The sequence below is a fragment of the Prionailurus viverrinus genome, chromosome B3 (assembly GCF_022837055.1).
Source record: "Prionailurus viverrinus isolate Anna chromosome B3, UM_Priviv_1.0, whole genome shotgun sequence".
In the NCBI taxonomy this organism is placed as follows: domain Eukaryota; kingdom Metazoa; phylum Chordata; class Mammalia; order Carnivora; family Felidae; genus Prionailurus; species Prionailurus viverrinus.
This window is the reverse complement of record NC_062566.1, coordinates 6,257,355-6,281,472: the sequence shown is the minus strand read 5'-3', so window position 1 is coordinate 6,281,472 and position 24,118 is coordinate 6,257,355. Positions and strand designations below refer to the sequence as shown.

The 24,118-nt window shown below is 49.9% G+C and overlaps 1 protein-coding gene across 4 annotated transcripts in view; it reads right to left on the bottom strand.

Moving 5' to 3' along the window:
- Positions 1–24,118, bottom strand: part of SLCO3A1 (solute carrier organic anion transporter family member 3A1) — a 317,750-nt gene that overhangs the window by 241,648 nt on the left and 51,984 nt on the right. For all 4 annotated transcript variants that reach the window (XM_047863495.1, XM_047863496.1, XM_047863497.1 and 1 more), the window contains exon 2: positions 10,504–10,969. In XM_047863495.1, coding sequence (XP_047719451.1) covers positions 10,504–10,969 — 466 coding nt within the window. The remainder of the gene's footprint in view (positions 1–10,503; positions 10,970–24,118) is intronic.

Below are 24,118 nucleotides of genomic sequence, written 5' to 3'. Positions count from 1 at the left end.
ACCTTTTTTGGATCCTGAACCTCTTCGAGAAGCCAGAGAAAGCTTCCCCGCAAAAGCACGCACGCACCTCCAAATAATTTTAGAAGGTCCTGGATCCCTCCCCTCAAGCACATCCGAGAAACTCCAGTTTGAAGCAGCCCCGTTACGTAGCCCCCAATTTCTCTTCACACTCGTAAGGCAAACTCCTGAGCCCCAGCTCTAATGTCTACACCTAACTTGTTTATGAGCGCCCATCAGCCACCTAACGCGTTGGTGCGTTCGGAGGTTTGTCTGCACAAGGGCAAAAATAAGCACATGCACACGCACACGTCTCGGCAGGAATGAAATAGCAAAGCCAAGTCCCAAATGGCACGCGCTCATTTAGCCTCCTGGCCCTTGACGATACGAAGCCAGTGCTGGGAGTGAAGGCAGGGCCAGCGATCACACTCGCGTCAAGGAGCCAGGATTGGTCAGCCTTCTTCCATTCGATAAGCAGAGCACCGAATAATAAGCCAACATGCTGGCCACTCTCTCACCTCCGTAAGCGATTTGCTATTGAACACTTACTGCTCCCCAACAAAGCCTGCCTGCCAACAGGTTATTTTTAAACACTTTGTTTGTTTGGAGTGGTCAGGGAGAAAGCGGGGAGTTGGGGGGGCGGCATTCCTTTTGGTTTCTAGGTCTCTTTCCTGCAACTTAAAGGCTAGGAAATAATGAAATGAAAACCTGAGGCAGAACTTCCAACCTAACCCTTTTCATTGACTGCATAGGGTTAGGTGTTGTTCAGGTCTTCAGGGCATCGTAAAAGAGCTAGCTCTCTGATCAGAGCACAGCTGTCCTACGTGGGTTTCCTTGCACAGAAACGCTATCCCCATCAGAAGGTACGGGGTCACACCTCAAGAGGAAAGCAATCCAGTCCAACTCTCGCCGTGACATGACTGGGCAGTCAAGCCCGTGAACTGCAAATATTGTACAGGATCATTTCTGTGCTAAAGGAACTGGGATTCCAAGGGCTAGAGGCTCACTTCCGGCAGAGCTGGATCCAGGCAGTCGTCTTGCCTTCTCTCCCCCTGATCTACCTTCCTTTGCGAGGTCTTCACTCCTAGGTCAACTCCCCTGCATGTGGCAGCAATGACAGACATTGGAATCTCTGGACATAAAGTTTTTACAGCCAGCAGTCCTCGAAAAGAAAGTGGCCTCTGTCTCTCTCACTTTCTCTCTCTCTCTCACTGAGTCCATTTGTCAAACCTCATGGTAGGCTTTGATTATCACAATCCTTGGGCCAATCCTTGTACATGGGAGCCCTTCTCTATGTCATGGCCAGCCACGCCTGGACCACATTATCATGTCTGCAGTCCTCGTTGGGGAAAGGCAACACTCGGTCACGAAAACGAGGTGCTAGACAGGCGAAAAGCCAACGTCCACAACAAAGACTCTTGCATGAGGCCTAACACAAGAATCCCCTAGCAATGAAGAACTCACTTTGCCCTGAAGAGGAAGGCCATTAACCTCTAACGCCCGTGTTAACAACAGCAAATCACAACCCTCTACAGAAACCAAACCCTTCCCACAGCTGCTCTCACTGAATGCCTCTTGCAGGTCAAAGGAAAAAAAGGAGATAAAGCAGAGATTATTCTATGTCGGAAAGAAGTAGTCTGCAAATAAACTAAAGAAAAGGAATATGCAGGTTATTCAGGAAAATAGCTCAGAACCTTTTATATTTAAAAACAATGCCTGTGTTACAGTTGAAAGGAAAAATAATATCAATCCTCTTTCACGAGGCAGGTGCAGTAAGAGGTTGATGGTATAGAAACAATGTGCCTTTGCAGTTCTGAAGGAAGGAACCCGCCCCGACCTGACCCTGCCCCATGCACCTGCACCTTCACCTTCCCCACGAATCTTCTCTAGGTCTGTCTGGGCCTCTCTGGTCTTACATTGGGTCATCAAACACTTGAATGCTATGCTCTAAAATCTCTCAGCAAAGATGTTCCCGCACACACAGGAAACATCCACAGGCCCCAACTAGCCCCAAATGGTATTGGTTTCTACTCCCTTCAGGAAACTCTTGGGGAACAGATTTCTTCATCCAGACATTCTTAGCTTGGAAAACTGGTTGAATTTCTTTTCCATTCTAGGATTACCATGCTCATGAGGCAAAAGGCAAAGCCTCAGCTGGAATAGCATCCTGAGAGGCTCAGCAACAGCTCTGACTCCTTCCTCTCTTCCAAACTGTGTCCTGTGTTTGTGCAAGAGTCCCCGCCCCCATCCCCAACCCAACGCCCAGATCACCTGCGATCACAGTAGATAACACTATTTATTCTGGCTGTGGCATCCATGATGTGCAACTTCTTCCCTTACCACCTAGCTTCCTTTCTTGTTTTATTTGCTACCCAAAAGACAAATGCAATTTGAGATGGATGATGTAGAGCCAAGGGTCCAAAATGGCAAGCCACCAACGTACTCGAGCTGGCTTCTGTGTTGGTGACCCGCGGGAGGATTTGGAGAGGATGTCAACGAGTTGGCAATTCAGTCCACTTGCAAACTATGGATTTCCGATCACTCTTAAAAATCCGAAGATTTGGCAAGACTGACTCTGTACTTGGATGAAGAAAGAACCCTCAGTTCCTCAGCCTCCATCTATGGTCTGCTTTTGTCATTTGCTGGCCGAGCCCCTGTAGCACTTAAGATTTCTACCCTGGGCAGAAGATGTGGCCCGGGGCTGACAACAAGGGCACCCACACTCCTGGCCAGCCCAAAGCATCTTTTCATGGCACACTTGTGTCTCACTTACTTATCTTCTGGAAAAAGTCACAGCCAGGCCAAAGGGCTGCCTTCCAATTCACATGGGATCACGGCACTAACCCAAGCTTTTAAGTCTTCGGCAAATGTGGACGGATGTGGCTCAAACCACAAAGGTGTTCATCGTTCAAATGACCAACGAGCACATTCCAGCATTTCTAGATTATCAAAATACCCTATAGTTATCTTTGTGATAATTAACACAACAATTTCACATATAATTGATATATTACGAACTTTACAACAGGTCCATTGAAAGTAGGTTTACATGTATAGTAAGTAGGGTCTTAAAAGACAAAAGAAAAAGGCTGGAAGGAAATATACCTAAATATCGACAATAACTTTCTATAGGTACCCAGATTAGATATTATAGTTTCTTATTATATTTGGGGTTTTCTCAATTTTACTAAAGTGAGAATACATTCTTTTGAAAAACTGAGCCAATATCAAGAAGCAAATTAGGAAGTAATGTGTCAAAACCGAGAAAGCCAACCAATACATCATGTTGTGGTAATGGGCATACGCTAGGGTGCCTCTGACTTCGGATGAACCAGATCGCCTGCTGCCTGGGGCCATGCTAGCACTTTAGGTACTTTGAGATGAGCCACAGGAAGGGGTCTGCAGGCAAAGAAGAGCCCTGCTGATTTAATGCAGGACTGAAGAGGTTGCTATTCTTAGATCTACTAGGTGGATTATGTCCCAAGCTGAAAATCAGGATCCAACTGCTCTTGTCAAAGACCTGCCTGTGTGTTTCAGTAAGTCAGTCACTTATCTCACGCCTCACTTTCCACATCTGGAAATGGAGATGATAGGACCACAAAAAAAGAAAAGGACAACATTTATTGATCTCCACCACGGACAGGGTACCTGATGCAAACGATAGCAAAGCAGATCCCTGCAAAGTAGGCCCCGGCCTCTTTTTACTGCTAAGGAAACAGGCTGAGGTTAACCAGAAAGGTGTCCAAAATCCTGGCGGCAGGTCTGAAGGGGAGAGCCAGGGTTTGAATCTCAAAACTGTCAGGCTCCAGAGCCCACGCTGAGAGTCTCGTCCAAGGTCACCCAGGCAGAGAGCACAGAAGCGATTCCGTGAGCCACAGGGCATGAATTATGAGCAGCTGAAAATGAACAAGAAGCACCTAGCAGCCCAGGCAATATGGAAGCACCAGATAAGAGCCCCTTGCATGTTTCCTAGCGCGTTGCTAAAACACACCGAAAATGGCATGTGACCAGCAGCTGGGGAGAGGGGGTGGAACACAGCCAAAGCAAATTGACCAGTGTTACAGTGCCATTTATTTTAGAAAAAGAAATTAATGAGGGAGACTTCAATATCAATGAAGTTGCAAGAATATAATGAGTTATGCTTGCTCCCACGAGGGAAAGCTTTTTAATTATTTTTTTCAGATGAACTGCAGTCACAGTGTATTTGATCCATACCCGACCCACACTCTTTGGAGAGTTGAAACACGTTTTACCCAATGTCAAGTTAAAATAAAAACTCATCAGAAGCAAAATAACTCTGGGCTCCCAGGGCTCCGACGAGAAGTTTGGTTCTCTCTGGCTGCCGGCTGGTATCATAGTGACCTTTGTACTGAACAAACACTTGGCAGATGAAATCTGAGAATAATTCTCTCTGCATCAACTGGAACACAGTGGGCTCCACTGGGTCTCAATACAAGCGATCAAAAAACATGACACATTTGTGTCTAATACATGTGCCACACAACTCAGAGCAATTGCTCTGTGGATTCGGGCAGCCTGCAAGGGCTCCATTCTTCCTGGGAATTCAGAAGGCTCTCACGGGGTTCTTCTGGAAGAATCCCTTTCCTCTGGCCAGCCTCCATTCCACCTAAAGACTTCTCTCTGTCTCGGTGTTCTCCCCACGCACACGCATGTGTGTATCAGTGTTGCATGTGTGCCTGCCTACCAAACACACTCCCACAACTCAAACTGATCTGGTTTCACCTTGATCCCGTTGAAAACACGGTGCACTTGTATTAAAACTGCCCAGAACTACACACACACAAACGAGTACACATCAAAACTGGCAAAATCTGAATCAGCTCCACAGACGGTACCAATGTTAATTTCCTGGTTTTGATATTGCATTTCAGTCATGCTCCGTGTTACATTGGGGGAAACTGGATGAACAGTATGGGGGACTTCCCGGTACTTTGCAACAACTTGTGATTCTAGAATGATCGCAAAATAAAAAGTTGTTTTGTTTTTGTTTTTAAGCTACATCTTCAAATAATTTCTTGAGCACAAACATACACACACACACACACACACACACACACACACACAAAACAACGCAGTTCCTTATTTAAAAAGTTTGGGCAAAAGACCCAAGGGTCTTGGTTTAGTTTGGTACTGATCCCCTCAGTACCGGTTATGGGATGAATCACATACCCCTCCCCGCCCTGGACAAATTCATGCTGGGGCGCTAACCTCCAGTACTGCAGTACATGACTGCATTTGGAGATAGAGCCTTAAAGAGGTAATAAGGTTAAATGAAGTCATACAGGGGGTCCCTAATCCCACCTGACTGCTGTCCTTTCAAGAAGGGGAAATCAGGCCACAAAGAGCCCCCAGGGGTGTGAGCACACAGAGAAAAGACCCTGTGAAGGGAGGAAAAGGAGGAACAGGAGGCATCTGCAAGCCAAGAGAAAGGCCTCAGAGGAAAACAGCTCTCAGGATACCTTGATCTTGGACTTTCCGCTTCCAGAACGGTGAGAAAATAAATTTCTGTGGCTTAAGCCGTCCAGTCTGTGGTGTTAGGTTAGGACAGCCTTAGCGAACTAACACAGGACCCACATCCTGTACTCCTCATTCATCTGGTTTCGTCCCCTGGGAATGAGCCCCCACAGCATCCATCTTCAACAGGGAAACGGCGGCTCAAGTGTGGCAGGAAAACCAAGTCAAGTAAGGAACAAATGTCCTGGCACAGAAGAGCTAAATAGCAGGTTAACTCCTTCCCTACCCGGCGAGGCTGGTGCTCAGCTACCTGAATTATCAACACATGGAAGAGAGGGGCACCTGGGGGGCTCAGTCAGTGGAGCATCCGACTTTGGCCCAGGTCATAATCTCACAGTTTCTGAGTTTGAGCCCCACATCGGGCTTGGGGCTCAGTGCAGAGCCCCCTTCTGATCCTCTGTCTCCCTCTCTCTGTGCCCCTCCCCCACTCACACTCTCTCTCAAAAATGAATAAAACATTCACACACACACACACACACACACACACACACTCACGCACACGCAAAGAGAGACAACAAGTCTTCCGGGGGAGGCCCCGGGGCACAGCCAGTGGCAGCTTGTGGGCAGCTGTAAGGAGACAGATTTCTAACCCAATGGAAGTACAATCACCTAATGGCTATCGTGGTTCAAAAAGGGAATCATCAGCGATGTGAGGGGAGGGCCCGTGCATCTCAGGAGAGAGGGAAGCAGAAGGCGGAATACGCAGCCGCCCCTGTCTGGGAAGCACCAGCTCTAGTCTGAAGCCACCTCTACTCAAAGCAGTGAATGCTCCACAACCCTGTCCTGGACTGTGAGCCGGGAGCACCCTCCCCTCTGCCTCCTATTCCCACACTTTGGGCCGGGGCACCCACTCTCCCTTCCGATCGCACCTCTCCCCTCGGCTTTGAGGCACGTTGCTCTCTTCCCTCCTGGCTGGCTCCCAAGAGTTTTACCTCCTGAAGACCTCATGCTATGTTGTGGCAGGCCGGACTTGTACCTGACCCCCTGGACCAGCCACCAGCCCTCTCCCCCCGCCAACCCCAGCCTTGTGACACATCCCAGACGTACATGGAAAAACCCCCACCCTCAGACCACAAGTCCAGCTAAGTTCTCTTAGACAAGTCATTTAACTGCTCAGAATCACAGGGTCCCGTCTGCCTTCTTGACAACAGCAAACACTTAAAAACAAACAAACAACAAAGAAAAAAAAAAACTATGTCCAATAATAGAGAGCATTAAATATTACAGTACCGATCCACAAGAGAATGTTACGCATGCAGTAATAACATCACAGAAGAATATTTAGTAACACGGGGAAATGTGCATCAAATATTAAGAGAAAGATGTTTATTATAAACACATTTTTGGTAGAAGAACATACCAATCCAGAAAAGACCTTCTGTAATCATAGGGCTAAGACTAATGATTCCTTTTTAAGTTTATTTATTTATTTTGGGGAAGAGAGAGTGTGTGCAAGTAAGGGAGGGAGGGGCCGAGAGAGAGAATCCCAAGCAGGCTCCCCACTGTTAGCACGGAGCCCGACTCAGGGCTCGAACCCACAAACCCTGAGATCATGACCTGAGCCGAGATCAAGAGTCGGGTGCTCAACCAACTGAGCCACCCAGGCGTCCCAAGAGTAAGGATTCTTTATTCTTTCTCCATACTTCCAAAGTTGTCAACGGTGAACATGCGATACGTTGTAACTAGGAATAAAGTTATTTAAAACATCTCTACCACTCAGGTCACCTTTTTCTTCCTCAAAGAGGACAAGGTTGCAACCAATTGCCATAGCAACCTAATGAAAGGACATGGTGAGTCCATTACATTATCCTACTTATTCCTGCCTACAGTATGTCTTGCCAGGCTTTGAACTTGAAAAAAAAAAAAGACAGAACAGCTAAGAAAACTGGGCTAATGGAGGGTCACTGAGGAGACTCCTGAAAGGTCTATTCTTGGACCCTCATCAGGCCCCACATCGAATGGTTTCCACTGCCCCCCTGGCCCTTCCATCCATCTAGGAAGAAAGAATGCCATGTGCCACCCACAGTTCATTGTCTAGCTGCGCCGTGAGCTTGGCTTCCACCCTGTGCATTAGTGAAAAGCCTGCCAGTGGAGTCGTGTTCCCATTCAGCGGGTTTTGTCCCCTGGTAATGAGCTCCGTTGGCTCCCTTTCCCCACGCTGGAAAGGGGCAGCCACAGACTGGTGACAGCCAGAGAAGCCCCTTGTGAATGGCCCTTCGAGGAATCCAGAAGCTTGGCAGTGGCTCAGCCACAGGAGTCCAGAGCAAATAATCATTCCAGGGGACTGTATCGGCTTGACTCAAGATGGAACAAATGCTCCCATCTCCCCTGCATGAAGAGGTCCTGGGCGTGGCCGTAGATAACGTTCATGGCACCAACTGGCGACGTGCAACCCAGAGGCAGGCCTGGCCACCAACGGCCTGTGGCTGAGACTACATGGTCATCATCCCCTTCCCCGCTGACACCCACAGGAAAGAATCAGCTATGAATAAGTCTGTATTTTACAAATGGAAGTCTTCATAATCCTTTCCATCTCCAGCCCACACTCACATTATTAGGCATATGACCAGATGGCGGGCTGTGAGCCTCTCTCTCTTAACCAGCTTTGCAGGAGCTGGAACCAGGGGACACACGTGCTATTCAACAATGGGTGTGCATCCACACGCATGCTCCCAGTGCCCTCAGACTCCCCTCCTCTCTACAGGCAGTATGTAAGGCCATAATTCATCAGTCCCTTTCAGTAGGTTCCCCAACATACTTCCTCAAGCTTTAAGTGGCTTCAGGAACTAGCTCCCCATTAGAGGAGATAAATGCTAAAATATCCTCACGGTCACAAACACTTTCTTATGTCCTGTACAACCCATGAATGAACGAGTTATACTCTACATATACTGTGGTCTTCCTAAACTGTTCCTGGAACAATCCAAAGCTTGCATGGGATAAGGCAGCCATCCATTGAGGCCAAACTCTGCAGAAGGCTTACTCTTTCCTGCTCCCTGGAAACACAGACCCATAAAACCAGTTCAGAGACAGTCAGAGAACCCATCTCAATGGCCACATGTTTTGGAATTTTCCGGATGGACTAGTGCCACCAAGATGTCCATGCACCCAGTGGACACTTCCAACTCTAGCTATCACAGAAAGAAAATGGTACCCAAGTAGAAATTTGCCCGAAACATTCTTCCTAACAAAGACTCATGGCAAATCCCATGACGTGGCCTCAGAACTGGAGACGGCCCTTTGCCTCGAATGGTCAGCCCCACCACCCGCCTCCGCCGCCCACACACAAAACCAAAGCGCTTCCTCATCCTTCTGCTCTGTGCACCAAACCAGGACCCAGCCAGTGCAGGAAAAGACCCCAACCTAACTCAGCAGGGAGACTTACAAAAGAGGGTTCTAGGCCTCTAGGAGGAAGGACTCCGGAGAAATTTTTCTGCTTGATTCTGTCATCAGAGACAAGAACTCCGCTTTTCATTCCCCCATTTCCTCTTCTGAGCTTTATCTACTTACTGTTAACTGCTACCAGAAAACATCTCTCCCAGGGTCTTAGGATGCCATCAGTCAAGTCCTAGACCAACTGTCTGGCTGGACCTCCGGAGGCTATCTGGCTACATGCCGTGACCCACGTTCTAGTCTGCGACACACTCCTTTGGGATCGCTGTCGCTCAAGCTTCAGAAGTAACAAAGTGTAAATGACATCCCCAGGACCCACCCTAACCATAGGGGGAGAGGGTCTGGCCATCGTGGGTTGGGAAGTCCCCTCTCCCACGTCGTGTTCCACAGAGAAGTCATGACCAGGCTCCAGCCCTAGATGGAGAGGCACACGCTTTCCATCCACCTTTCTTACCCTGAGCCCGTTCACAGAGAACCGTGAACATTTGCAGCACAGGTTTTCAACAAAAGCATTTACTCCACAGCTGGGACAGAAAGTCACGGAGGAAACCCGGCATCGAGCCACGTAACTGCTCCAAACCCTCCTAGCTCATCAACAGTGGAAGCTGCCCAGGTAGAGAGCTTTCCATCAAATTCTGCTCCAGTTCTAGCTTAACCTAAACCTTTGTGTGATCATTAACTTAATACTTCAAAGCACAGTGCTTCAGGAGGGAAAAAGTTTCCACGGGTAGAAGGAATTCTGCCAAAGCTGAGCGCTCAGGGAGTGGGGACAAGTCTTAGTAATCCACACTTAGTAAACAAGGGATAGAGATGCTCGCCAGGCCCTCACAATACAAATGACCTTGCCACGGTGCCCAAGAGCAGCGAGGACCCCATTTGTTGCAAGAACAGCTCACACGTGGAGGTTCCTTAACCCCGTAACCTATGAGAGGCTTCCAATGTGCCAGTACAAAGTAACAGAAGCTATTACGGTGTGAAATTTAAAACGCACACATACCTTCTTTTTTCCCTAAATCTCCAGTTCCTGGCACACCCCCCATGTAGAAAGTTACCACAAGTCACCAACTCTGAAGGATACCAAATGCTGGGGGGGGGGGGGGGGGGGGGAGGAGGGGGGGTGTAATCGTCTCTTTGAACTTCAACAGGACAATGACCAGAAGATCAGTTTGATTATTAAACACTGGGGCTTCCAAGGTGTAGACCCCAAACAGACCTCGGTGGCTAATGCCAGATGGCTCAAAGTCCCCATACCCATGGCAGATTAATACGTGTTAACCCTTCCTGACCACGTCTTCCCACTTCGAGCTCTTTCATGCCGGAGCAAAGGACCTCCAAATCTGCCGCACACGGTAATCACCTGGGGAGTCCCAGTGGCACGGCAGACCAACTACACCGGATTTCCTGGGGGTGCAACTCAGGCATCCCCATTTTTCAACCCCACCCCCTGCAGATGTGCAGCCACGTCGGAGAACCGTTAAGAAGCTCGGGGGGCCCACCTTGCCTTCCTGTCAAGGCGCCCCTGCTACTAACAGAGCATGGACCACAGGGGAGCGAACCCGGCACCACCACAGCTCCTACCTATGTAGAGCGAGGAGTCCTTCCTCCGCACGTGGTCGTCGATGTAGGAGACGCCCAGGGGCTGCACGGGGGTAGCACCGATGCCCAGGAGCACCTGGGCCCCAATGAGCAGCAAGTACATCATGTTGGTGGCGGTCCGGCTGCGGCAGATGAGGTCCGGGTCGGGGCCCTGGTCGCCGCCCGAGCCGTTGGCGGCGCAGACGTCGCGGCCCTCGGCGCCCCAGCGGATCTCGCCCGCCTCGTACTTGTACTGGTGGGTCAGGAACTCAGGCAGCGCCGACAGCAATGCTCCCAGGGCCATGACGATGCCGCCGCAGCCGATGAGGCGGGGCCGGTGCCCGCGCGCCCCGAAGTAGCTCACGAAGAGGATGAGCGCCAGGTTCCCGATCTCGAAGCTGCTGGCGATCACGCCCACGTCGGCGCTCTGCAGGTTGAACCTCCGCTCCAGGGTGGTCAGGACGCTCACCTGCGGGGTGCAAAACGAAATCTCAAGGCCAATGCTGACGGACGCCACCCAAGTGGAAGCCCCCTCCGGCCTCGGAGTGCACCTGCCGGGCTGGCCCTGGCCGCTGAGCGGTTTCCACAGGATGCAAAAGTGACTTAAGCAACTTAACCCCGAAGAGTCCTAAAAATGTTTACTTAGTATGATAGCCCCAAGTCAACGGCTAAAAGAATTAACTTTCCCAGCTTCCCCAATGGCAAAGGAAGGTGTCTTTCTTGGCACCTGTTCCATTCCTCAAAGGTTCTGCCTATATTTGGGAATCACAACTTCCCCTTCCCGACCCGCACCACCATGTAGCAGGGCTCATGAGTCCCGGAAAAGCCCTGAAGTACGTCATTACACGCTCCCAAATATATGCTATTAGAAAGTCCATGCTGGGAGGGCACAGAGACCATGGGCTTTTTACTAGGTTAGCAAAGCACACCGGAAGAAAACAAAATGAGCCAAAAACCTAGTTGGCAAAATGGATATGCTGGATTAGTTCATTGGGATAATCATTAGCTCGGTTTCCTTCTGGAAATTTCCAACATACATTTCCCTAAAGGCCACCAAGTAAGCACATCCCTGACTTTTCTATGCACTCACTGCAGCCCCTCCCAGGCCTCTTGGATGGAAGATTTTTAAGGCTTTCCCCACCCTTGTATTCTTGTCTGCCCTTCATTTGTTTAACAAATATTTACTAACCTCTCCTGGTGGCTTGGAAATGTCCTAGGGGAAAAAAAGAGAGAAAGAGAGAGAAGGAAGAAAGGATGCCTGGCCTCAAGATGCCACCTAGCAGAAAAGCAAACATGCACAACTAAAACACGAAGTGACTGGATCTTACATTCAGGCTGCAACCATCACATGACTGGGGGGGCAGGGAGGGCAAGAGCAGATGCATTATTTTAGGGCTTGTGAGGTGGAGAGAAAATGCAAATGGCTTCTACAGGGGGTATTATCAACAAGGGTCCCTGTCCTGGGAGGTCTCATAGCCCTAGCTGGGCAGGAAAGAACGCTCCAGGCAAAAGCAACAGTGTGAGCAAAAGTCATGTGGCATGATTTAATAACAGAATGGAAAATGGTTGGAAAGGTGGATGGGCACCGGATTCTAAAGAGTCACAGATGCCACCCTAAAGAAATGAGACAATCCCATGCAGTGTGGTGGGGGAAAATGCAGAGTATGGAGGGGGGAGCACCAGATTTGAATTCCAGCTCTTACACCCTTTATTTGCTCTAGGATTTCAGTCAAGGTGCTTAACCTGTCCAAGCCTGGATTACTGTGAAACCTAAAAAGTAACATCAACCTAGTAGGATGCACACAAAGATTGGAAATAATGAAAGATCTGTTAGCACAGAGCCGTCTTTCCCTACGTAGTGGGAGCTCGTAGGCAGAGCCAGGACTCTGGGTTCAGAATGCGTGGGTCCAACCCAGCTGTGACCTTGGGCAGTTCACCAGATGCTTTCACTTTCCTGTCTATAAAATGGGGATAAGAGTGCTACCTCTTAGGGCTGATGCCAGAAATAAACACCCTACAGGTGTAAATGCTGGGAAGGGCGATCTATAAACCACTGTCATTTATCAAGGGACATCGGAGAACATCAAAGGTTTCTACAGTGGAAAAGATGCCAGGTGTGGCCACGGTGTGACAAATGGATGGTGGAAGAGTAAAGAAAGGAATGTCAGCAAACTCGTAACGAGAAAAGAGACAAGGAAAGGCCTGAGTCCATACAGTGGCAAGAGAAATGGGCAGAACTTGAGAAACTCATCTTCGGAGACGCTGGGCTGTGTGTTGCTAAGAAATGGGAAGGAAAGTTGTGTGGATTTAGCCTTCCTCCAAACATATAAATATGTGCACCATTGTCCACGCATCCACAGCCTCTGACCAGGCGCATGCACAGCTATACCTAGAAGGATTAGCATGCCTTTATTTGCCTTATGAAAAAGAACACAAGAGCCAAGTGATGGATTCCTCCTTCCCTCCTTTTCAACCCCATGCGTTGAAACAGCCTCCTTTAGAGACTCTTAAAAACCGAGAACTGGGGCGCCTGGGTGGCGCAGTCGGTTAAGCGTCCGACTTCAGCCAGGTCACGATCTCGCGGTCTGTGAGTTCGAGCCCCGCATCGGGCTCTGGGCTGATGGCCCAGAGCCTGGAGCCTGTTTCCGATTCTGTGTCTCCCTCTCTCTCTACCCCTCCCCCGTTCATGCTCTGTCTCTCTCTGTCCCAAAAATAAATAAACATTGAAAAAAAAATTAAAAAAAAAAAAGAAAACCGAGAACTGAAGGCTGAAGGTGGGTGGGTGATGGGTATTGAGGAGGGCACCTTTTGGGATGAGCAATGGGTGTTGTATGGAAACCAATTTGACAATAAATTTCATATTAAAAAAAAAAAGAAAAGAAACAGCCTCCTTTAACCCAGTGGTTCTCAATGCCGCTTTTAGACCGGAAGCACTTAGGAAAGGATTTCAAATGCCTGGTCCCTCCCCATGTTTCTGACTCAGCTGGTCTCGGGGACAGCCTGGGCCCCAGGATTTTGTTACAGTCCCCAGATGGCTTTGGTCCAGGGTGCACAGCACTAACGCAATGGCACCCGCTACTGTGGTCTTTCCTCCAGCACTGGCCCTGGGGGCGAGCCCTGCAGAGCCACGCTCTAACACGGGTACTGTGACAGGACAGCTGGGTACCCGCTCTGTTGCCCACATTGCAATTCGGATTCCCGTTTCCACCGCACTTTCTAGGCAAGTCAAAGCCAGCTCGCAACTCCGACAGCCCTAACTACGCAGCTAGATTATTTTCCCAGCACCAAGTGTTTGCACCTGTCGAGAAAAGAAATTTATTAGCAAGTCTGGTCTCCTTAAACTGACTTTCAAATACTGCCAAAGAAGTTCTTTCCGGAAGCTCTGGGTAGGAAAAACAAAGGCTTCATTTATTTACTCCTTTGCTTTGTAACACAAACACGCATGAGAGAGTACGCGCTCTAGCCACGCTTATGATAGGTAATGCCGCGTGGAGTGCAAAACACGACAGCCTACCTGCCTGGGGGGGGGGGGGGAGCTTCACCCAGGCCTTCGTGCTGAGTCTTGAGAGATGCCCAGAAATAGAGGAGGAACACGTGTGGGCACACTGGAGTCATCTCAAGCAGCCTGGTGGGGTCTGGAGCCTGGTGACCTCCACCACGGGCGGAGAGGACAGCAGAAGCAGGAGGGTGGACAGGTGGGAAGGTTGGAGCGGAAGCCGTTTTTCATTCCTGCCATGAGGCTTAACGACATACATATTAGGCGGCAGATCTCAAACGTGACAACGGCTCTGTTCCGCCAGGTGCACCCCGTCATAAAGTATCACACAGGTGCGGACATTTCTGATGACAGATAAGGATGGTGAGGATAGAAACAGCTGTGGGCCAAACGAAAAATAATCAGCTCTTCTACAAAGAGCGGACGTCTGTGCCTGCAGCTCCTGTCCTGCTTCGAACCTGCTCTTTGCAGAGCAGCCCATGGGGGTGACAGGTCTTTGCCTCCTTGACCTGTGGCCCCTCACTAGCCTCGGCCATGCAAACATTCTGAAAAGGTGCTTTGCAAATTAGATCAGAGGCAAATGTTTTCACTCACTTAAAACACAATTTTGAGAAGATGGACTAATTAAGTATGCATGAGGCCATAAAACCCACTTGTGGCTTTTATGTGGCAGCGAACAACCCAGCAAGGAGAAAGATGCGTGCTAAAGGGAACAACTGTCTTTACTTAATGGGTAACAGGACTGATGGAAAGCGTCTTGAATCTCTGGGAGCATGTGTTCGAAATGCAACTTCCCAAACCCTGAGAGGAGACCCAGAGAGGAGCTTGAGATTTTCTAAGACTTGGCAGGCTCTGGGAGGGGGGGGGGGTGTCTCAGATGCCCAGCTGGGGCAGAAAACGACCAAGACTCCAGGTGTCCTCACCATCAATCCCCAGCTGCAAGCTGCTCAAACCTCAGAGGCAGTAAAATCCCCCGGAAGGGTATCACTCACTGCCTGATTCCAACCTCCGAGTTTCTGATGCAGCGGGTCTGGGGTGGGGCTGGGAATTTCTAGCTCTCAGCGACTCCCAGGTGGTGTCGATGGTGCTCCGGGGACCACGCTTTGAGAACCACTGCTCTATCCTCAACAAACCTACCCTGCTCAAGATTGAAGAGTTTCTTTTGTTAAATTAAATACAAATCACAAGCACTCTCTCATTTTCAGTTCATAGGGACATACTCACGTGGGAAACTGGGGTTGCATTTTGGGGGAGCTCACCCCTTTAGGGTACCCAAGGCACACTCAGGCCAACCGCAGCTGTAGCAAGTCCCCTCAGGCAGGAGGTACCCAGAGACCACGGCCACCTACAGATGAGCCCTCCCTCACCTTCAAAAAGTGCCGAGGGTGTCAGGAACTCAGGGAATGAGAAGCTCTTGGGATCAGCAGCCAAGCGTCAGGACGGCCCCCAGGAACCTTCCCAGAGGTCTGTCGGCTTTCTTACTCTGGCTTAGGGCGTGGCCTGAAGTAGAATCACCTGGGGGGGCTTTGGAAAACCCAGTGCCTGCCCCACCCCCACCCCCAGGACTCTCCCGTAATTTGAGGGAGATGGGCCCCGGCGTGTGTATTTTCAAAGCTCCCAGTGATTCTAAGACACAGGCGGGCAGGGGTCTGTGTGTGCACAGACACGCCGTATGGACACAGCAGAGGCGTTGCACCTGCACGGATCTTCACACCACACAACACGCTCCTCTGGGGGCAGCAAGGGAGCAGGGAAGCCTGGAGGTCCTGTCTGCCTCGGACGGCACTTGGCAGATCCTGCCGAGCCTGTCTGCACATCAGGGCAGCGGGGATAACGATGCTTGCCCGAGCGAGCATTAGGAGGCCACGCCTCAGGGCTGCCAGCACACAGTAGGTGCACATAAAAACGCTGCCCTCGTCACTCGTGTGCATGCTCTGTGTGACTCCTATTCCAGAGTGCCCGCTCCGTGGCAAGGTGCAAGAAACAGAACTATGAGAGACAGTCCCTACCCCGTGGGATTTTATAATCTGGGGAGAGCAGAAAGCAGCCACCAAAGAACACCACAGCCCACCATACGGGGGGACAGAGTGGCAGAAGGTTCGAGAGAGTGAGAGCAGGTGTTCGGTGGCATGAGAAGGAAAATATATCTAGGATTCTGGGATGCAATAAGGATGAACGGGGGGTGGGGGGGGGGCGGTCACAACATTCCAAGAGCAAAGATCAGTGGGGCGTGGGCGGTACAGTCCAGATCACCCTGGGGTAAGTCGCGGTGGGGGAGACCTTTTGGGCTCAGGGCACTGTGAGGATAATCAGAAAGAAAACAACCTTGAAGGCCAGACGGAGGGTCTGCCCTTGATTTGGAGGTCAATGGGGAGCCAAGGGAGGTTCTTGAGCGGGAGCAACGTTATCCAGGCAGTGAGGCATAGCATGGAAAGAGGAGAAATTGCCCTGGCAGTGATCTCAGCAGTACAGGCGGGTAATGAGGCTTCAGCAGGGTAGTGCTGGCAGAACGTCAGAGGGCGCCCATGGGAGAGGTGCAGGAGCAGGGACACAGGGCAGAGCGGGCAGCTGAGGAGGCCTGGAGAAAGGAAGGTACAGCAAAAGGACCTCGCAGGGGGGTGGTGGAGGGGGGGGTCCTCCTCTGGCTGGAAGGAGCCCGTGAATGTGGAGAAGACCCATCTCGAAGCACTTCTGTCGGAGGGGCATGGGATGTGAGAGCGCAGCAGGCTGCCCCGAGGAACTTGGAGGAAGCCTCGCCCTTGAACTCTGGTGCCCAGCAGCAGGGTCCAGGTCAGGGACCAGGTGCAACAACAATGCAGGAGATGTCAAGCTCATGCTGAACTGTAGTCACCTAAAGGACATGTGGTCCCCTTGCAGGGATTCCTGAACAGGGATCAGCACTTTTTTTTTTTTTTTTAATGTTTGTTTATTTGTGAGGGGCGGGAGGCAGACGGAGAATTTGAAGAGACAGCTGGATTCAGGGCTCAAACTCCTGAACCATGAGATCATGACCTGGGCCGAAGTCGGATGCTTAACCGACTGAGCCACCCAGGCGCCCAGCACACTTTTTCTGCAAAGGGCCACACAGTAAATATCTTAAGCTTCCGGGCTACACAGTTCCCATAGCAACTACTCACCCTGCCGTCTTGGCACAAAAGCAGCATCCATAGGCAATATGGAAACGATGGATGTGGCTGTGTTCCAATAAAACTTTATTAACAAAAACAAGCAGTGGGCTGGATTTGGCCACAGGCCACAGATTCCCCCAACTCCTTGTTCTACCGTTCTCTGTCAATCCAGCTTGGGAAATCACGTTATTCCTACGTCTGCCAGTAAAAGCGCTGGCCCTTTACAACAACTTTGTGAAGCATTCCTGCTGCTGGCACAGAAAAGTCAATCTAGGCAAGTCTTTAATGCAAGCTTTTTAATTCCGTGAAAGTAATTTGCAAGGCAGCTTCAATTTCTTGTCTGATGCGCCAAGGGCACGCCTTCCTGCAGTAAGGGAGGGGGTGGTGCGGAAGGGGCTCAACCACTAAGGCCCAGACAACACTGTCCTGTGCTGAAGCCGTAGCAGGAATCCCATCAGGTGAATGAGACACCCTGGGTGGTTTTGGTTTTCATCTGAACAGCAGCTGCTTGGAGCACGTAATTTAGGGCACAAGGGAAATGCTACACGCAAGGCATTCACTTGTGAATTCCAGGATAGGAGGTTTGCAGAACCAGGGGACAGAAGACAAGGCCTCTGGTAATTGACCCGGGCAGGGAGGGGGGGAGGGGGAGGGAAACAGGCTGCTCGCCTGCTCCACAGGTCAGCCAGGCAAGAGAGACATTAAGTCAATATTGTTTTCTTTCTGGTGGATGATTTAGCCCATATTATGACCACATAATAAATGGCTGTCATCCTCCAACCATTTTTCGCAAAAAGCAGAGTAAGAATTATGCAGAGAATCTCTGATTTAGACATAACTCTGGCCTTCGGTCGACACCAAAGCCATCAGTATGTGTGAGGGGGCAGGAGGAAAACACAACAGATTCAGGGAGCCAAATGGCCGTAGGCAAAGCATTTAATTTAATACACCTGCAACTCCTCCCCCCCCCCCATCTGTGATGTGGAGAAGGCAATCCTGCCCTCACAGCTTGCCACAAGGTTCAAATGTGGGGGAGTGTTTTGTCAGGTGCCTGGTGTTGCGAATATGCAACATGGCCCTCCCCTTCCTCAGCAACATCCTGAGAGCCCAGAGACTCTCTCTTTATGTACAGCAACGATGTTTCCTCTGGTCACCCCAAGTGAGGGTCGTCACCTGGCTTTCCTTAGGCCTCACTGGTCTCTGCTCTAAGCCTCTGTCTCTGCCATTCCCTGCACCCTTCTCTATTCATGATCTGCATCTTTCCCAGACTATTTTTCCTTCTACATCCCATTAGTTTCTCTCCTCTCTCTCTCTCCTGCTAACTCTCTTCCCTAAATAGCCCTAAAGTACAATGAAAACACACTTTTTATTGCTCCTTATATTTAGCAAAATCTTATGTTCAATTAATTCTATGAGAATGGATAACATTTTATGATTCCCCTAAAACAGCATCTCTAAATCTAATGGCTTCCTGCTTCTAAATCTCATCGTCGATTCTTCTCTACGGCTCTGTGGTCCATCATGGAAAAAACAAAGATTCTCCATCCCTGGGCAATAGAATGTTCTTCCACTCTGTTACTGAGCTTTAAAGTCATTACCAGAAATGTTCGCATCAGGCTATTATTAATAATTTGTGTTTAGCACCTTTTATACAAATAACTTCAGTCATGCTTTCAATTCACAATGGATGTGATGCCAGGTTTCCTCTGTGAGAGAAACTTCAAGAACAATAAGAGTTAAATGATTTCCTCAGCATTCAACAAAATTGTTTAGAGGATCAGACACAGTATTTTTTTTAATGTGTACTTATTTTTGAGAGTGAGAGAGAGAGAGTGGAGAGGGGCAGAGAGAGAGGAAGACATAGAATCCTAATCAGGCTCCAGGCTCCAAGCTGTCAGCACAGAGCTCAACACAGGGCTCGAACCCACGAAATGCAAGATCATGACCTGAGCCAAAGTCGGACACTTCACCCACTGAGCCACCCAGGCACCCCAGGATCAGACACAGTGCCTTAAGAAAGAAATTTCTAACACACTAACAACTCACGCATACCAACACTCTCCCCTCAGGCAGAATTGTGTTCACTGAATTAAACTTCTCTACGTGCCCGAGGGTGCAGGCTTACCGTCAGCTGAGTGAAAAACCCAGCCCTGAATACCTGTGCCGCACCAGGGCCTCAACCAGCCGGCAGAATCACGGAGATGGAAGCTATGAAAACAGACAATGATCACAAAGGATGAACAAGTTCGAAGACAGTCCAAAGACACAGTGTAGTATACTATGTACAAATTGTTTCTACCAGAACAGGGTACAAAACCATTACGTATAAATTCCTCAAGAGCAAGCCACCAGACAGGTATTTAAGTTCTAATACCTACGACCTGATTACCAAGATAATCTGCTTCCGCTTAATTATAGCCTCTCCAAGAAATGAGCCCCACAAATAAGCTGATAAGAAAATAATACGTTCACCAAAGCCTGCACATCCAGGTGTGAGATAAACACAGATCAGAACAAAACAACGCCTGTTTCATGTGCATCGCTAAAAAGCTTCCAGCGTAAGAAAGTCGCAACTTTGGTGTCAGAGCCGTTGAAGGAAACAGTCACACACGGTAAGAGTTCATCTTCCTCAGCCCGCTCACAGCAATCTCGGCAACTTGCTCTGATTCGCCGTCCATCCTTCTGGTGCATCTGAGGCATGAAACACCCTCGGCTTTGCCTAAGACATGCAGCGATTGGTCACAGAACAATGGACGACACTCCTACTAAAGTGGATGTTGAGGATGATCTAGCCCGTTGCTCACACTTTACTGGGAGGGACCAGAAGCGCGGAGGAATGAAGTGACTTGCCCAGCATCGTACACCTGTACCTCACAGAGATGTTTCCTGATGCCCAGCCCAGCTCTGAGCACAGCCCCCCCCATATTAAAATAAAAGCAAACCTAACGCTACTGGGGTCTCACTCTACCATGAGTAAAACAGTCTACTACTTGTCGAATGCATGTTACCTTGTCCAAGGTGCTAAGTATGCGGTACCAATAAACACCAAACAAAATACCAAAGGTACCAAAGCTGTAACTGAACAAAGTCGTGGAGAGGTTATCACTGGGGCAGGTGGGACAACACTGCCTCTTCCTGCCAAAGCCAGAGGCGGGATCCTGCTCAGAGGAAGCATAAGGGAGGGAATGCAGCCATAAGATGCCCAGCTGACCTCCACCCAGGGAAGAAGCCTCCCTCCCTCCCACTCAGCATGGGTCCTTCTGCCTACCCACCCGCCCTTCTTGTCTCCTGGATACCTTTCTTCACCTCTCTGCCCTCTTTCCACCCTCTCCAGCTGCTCCTTCTCTACCCTATCCACCAATATGCCCAATTCTCATCCACAGGAAGCAACAACTTAAGATCCCCTTCCTTTATCGATTCATCTATCAGTGGACGCTTAGGTGGCTTCCATATCATAGCTTTTGTAAATAACACTGTGATAAACACAGGCGTGCATAGACCTTTTCGAGTTAGTGTTTTCCTTTTTGGGAGGTAAATGCCCAGTAGTGGTATTACTGGATCATCTGCTAATTCTATTTTTAATTTGTTCAGGAACCTCCATCCTGTTTTCCGCAGTGGCTACATCAATTTACATTCTTGTCACTGCCATTCTTCTCGCCTTCCATCAAGAGGCATAAGAGGGGGCCTGGGTGGCTCGGTCAGCGAAGTGTCTGACTTCAGCTCAAGTCATGACCTCGTGGTTCGTGGGTTTGAGCCCCATGTCAGGCTCTGCTGATAGCTCAGAGCCTGGAGCCTGCTTCGGATTCTGTGTCTCCCTCTCTCTCCCTCTCTCTCTCTCTGCCCCTCCCCCACTTGCATTCTGTATCTCTCTCAAAAATAAACAAACATTAAAAAAAAAAAGAGGCATAAAGAAAGTCCACATTTGCAGGGTAGACTTCCCTGTTTTCTATGTTCAAGTCAACCCCATGAGTTCGGGCTTCCCTACTGTGCTATGGCCATGGGACGATGCCCTTGATAAAGGTCCCCACTGAGTTCCTATTTCCTAAATGTGATTGCTATTTTCCCCACCCTTCTCACGCAGAGCTTCTCTGATTTCTGACACAGGACACGAACAACTTGCTGTCCTCCACTTTCCCCATCCCCCGCCACCTGCCCCCCACCTCCTCCTCTTCTCTTGTTCCCTATGGCCAGAATTCTCCAAGGTCACCACCAACTGTTTATGAGTCACTATACAACCCCGCCGGGGGGATCCGTACATTCCCTAGTCTGTCTCCAGCATACCGATGGCACCCCAGCTCTCCCCGCAGCCATACTGCACCTCCATGCTCCAGACCCCTCTGGAGGATAACAGCAGCACCCAGCCTTCACGGGTCCCAACACAGAATTCTGCTCTCCGCCCCTTCCAACACCCCTGCCCCGGGCTCAGCAAGCCCAGCTCTTCTGATCTCTCCCTCTACGAACATGAGTTATTTCCCTGACATCTGCTAGGTCCCAGGCCCCAGAAACCTGACAGTCAGCCCTGGCTCCCTACCCCGCCTGTCCCCAGTCAATTCGCTACTTAAAACCCCGGTTGACGCCCACTGCCAACCAGAAAAGCCCGAGCTCCTTGCCTCGGGGTAGCAGACCCCAACATCCGGCCGCATTCTGCCGCCCTGCCTCCCCACCTCAGCAATCCCTAGCTGCACCTTCCTACATTGGCCTGGATCGGTCTCAGCGCCCAGCTTTCAATTTTCACAGGGGCCAAAATACCACCCAGCTCACGCCACTCACTTCAGAGATCCCTACTCGGCCACCAATCCACCTCCTCCGCGAATCCCCCCTGCCTCCGCCTTCTCCCTTGCAACCATGACACTTGATTCAGACTCCCCTGCAGTCATCATTCTGGTACACCTGGCGTCCCTCAGGAAGGCTGAACGTTCCCTGGGGACAAGGACCGTCTTCCGTCTGCAGCCCACAGAGCAGCGCGTACAGCAGTGTGAGACGTATGCTTTCCTGCACGAAGGCGTCCCGCCGAGGAGATGAGTGAGCACTGAATCCAGCCGGTACTCGGGTCCCCCCAGGTGTGTGCACCAGAGGACGGAGCACTGATTTCCCGTTGGCACGATGGCTCCATTCGGGTGAGTGCAGCCTGGGCTGATGAGCACACATGGAACGTTCCCGGCCCTCCCAGAGCTCCCCGGTGGCCCTTTGCTTTGCGCAAGTACCTAAATAAGCCTCTCAGCCAAGCTACTCTGTCCATTCCTGGAGGTGCCTGATGCAAGGGAACTCTGGAAATGGTGGCAACTGTGCTAATTAAGTTCTTGGAAACAAACACAAGTGGGCAGACCCGGGCTCGAACTCAATATGGTGTGTGAGCGGCACCAGGCATTTCAGGCAGTTCCTGGGGCTGGGAGGAAAAACACAGGCACCCAAGACAAAGACTGACTAACATTTGGCCTCAACGAGACACAAAGCCATCTGTTCCTTGGGTCCCCTGCAGTCTTTCGTCCTCACGCCACAATTACTCCGAGAGCTGCCCTCATTTGCTCGGAACGTCAAGCATCACTCAGTAAAGATGATCCGAGGCTCAGATGAATAGACTATGCGCAAAGTACCAGGCCATGGATATGGGGGCTAAGACAGGCAGCAAATAAGATTAGTAAAGATCAGTAAAGATGAGGGGTGCCTGGGTGGCTCAGTCGGTTAAGCATCTTGACTCTTGGTTTCAGCTCAGGTCATGCTCTCACGGTTTGTGAGTTCAAGTTCCACACCAGGATCCACCCTGACAGTGCAGAGACTGCTTAGGATTCTCCCTCTCCCTCTCTCTCTCTCTCTGTGCCTCTCCAGCTTGTCACGCACACACACATGCATGCTCTCTCTCTCTCTCTCAGAATAAATAAGCTTAAAAAAAATTAAAAAAAGAAAAGAAGAGATTAGTAAAGATGATCCGCAGGTCAGATGAGCTGACTGTGTGGAAAGTACCAGGCCAAACAGTATGGGAGCAAAGATAGTAAATCAGATAGAGTCCCTCCCTCAGTAAACCAATAATCAGAACTACCATTTTATAACATCTACAGTGTGTCAAACACAGCCTCTATCACTCTGTGTATGTGAAATCCATTTTGTGCTTACGACAACCCCATTAGGTAGGTACTATTTTTTTTTTAAGATTTTTTTAAGTCATCTCTACACCCAACATGGGGCTCAGACTCACAATCCTGAGACCAAGAGTCACGTGCTCTCCTATTTTAGTATATGTGCTGCCGAAGCGAGCACAAGTCACGTGCTCTCCTGATTGAGCCAGCCAGGCACCCCAGGTAGGTACTGTTATTATCCCCACTTTACAGATGCAGTCACAGAGGCCCAGAAGTTAAGTAACTTGACCAAGGTCTCATAGGTAAGTAAATGGCAGGGCCAGGAGTCAAGCCCAGACAGTCTGGTGTCAGAGTCCATCCTATTTAACTACCACATGATGTTTGCTCTCTAGAAGTCGGGAAAAGACAACGGAGCTGGAATGGCAGCGTGAGAAACGCGACAAAGTCTCTCAAGAACAATAAGGGGCACCTGGGTGGCTCAGCTGGTGAAGCATATGACATCGGCTCAGGTCATGATCTCACAGTTCGGGAGTTCAAGCCCCTGACAGCTCAGAGCCCGGAGCCTGCCTCAGGTTCTGTGTCTCCCTCTCCCTCTGCCCTCCCTCTCCCTCCCTCTCTCTCTCAAAAATAAATAAACATTAAAATTTTTTTAAAAAGAACAATGATAAACCTGGACAAAATTGTAAAACAAAACAAAGAACACTATTTCAAGACTCTGGAAATCAATAGGAACATACAACGCACTGAGGAACATTTGTTCATGAAAACTTCTGAACCTCTGGTGAGGATGGGGAATCCGGGCTCTTTCCCTCCCGTGCCCCTCCCATGTTAGCTTGGCACAGCAGTTCTATCACATGGGTTGGCCATGCAAACCCGCAGCCTCGAGGTTGGAAGGAGGCCACTTGATCTGAAGTGGAACG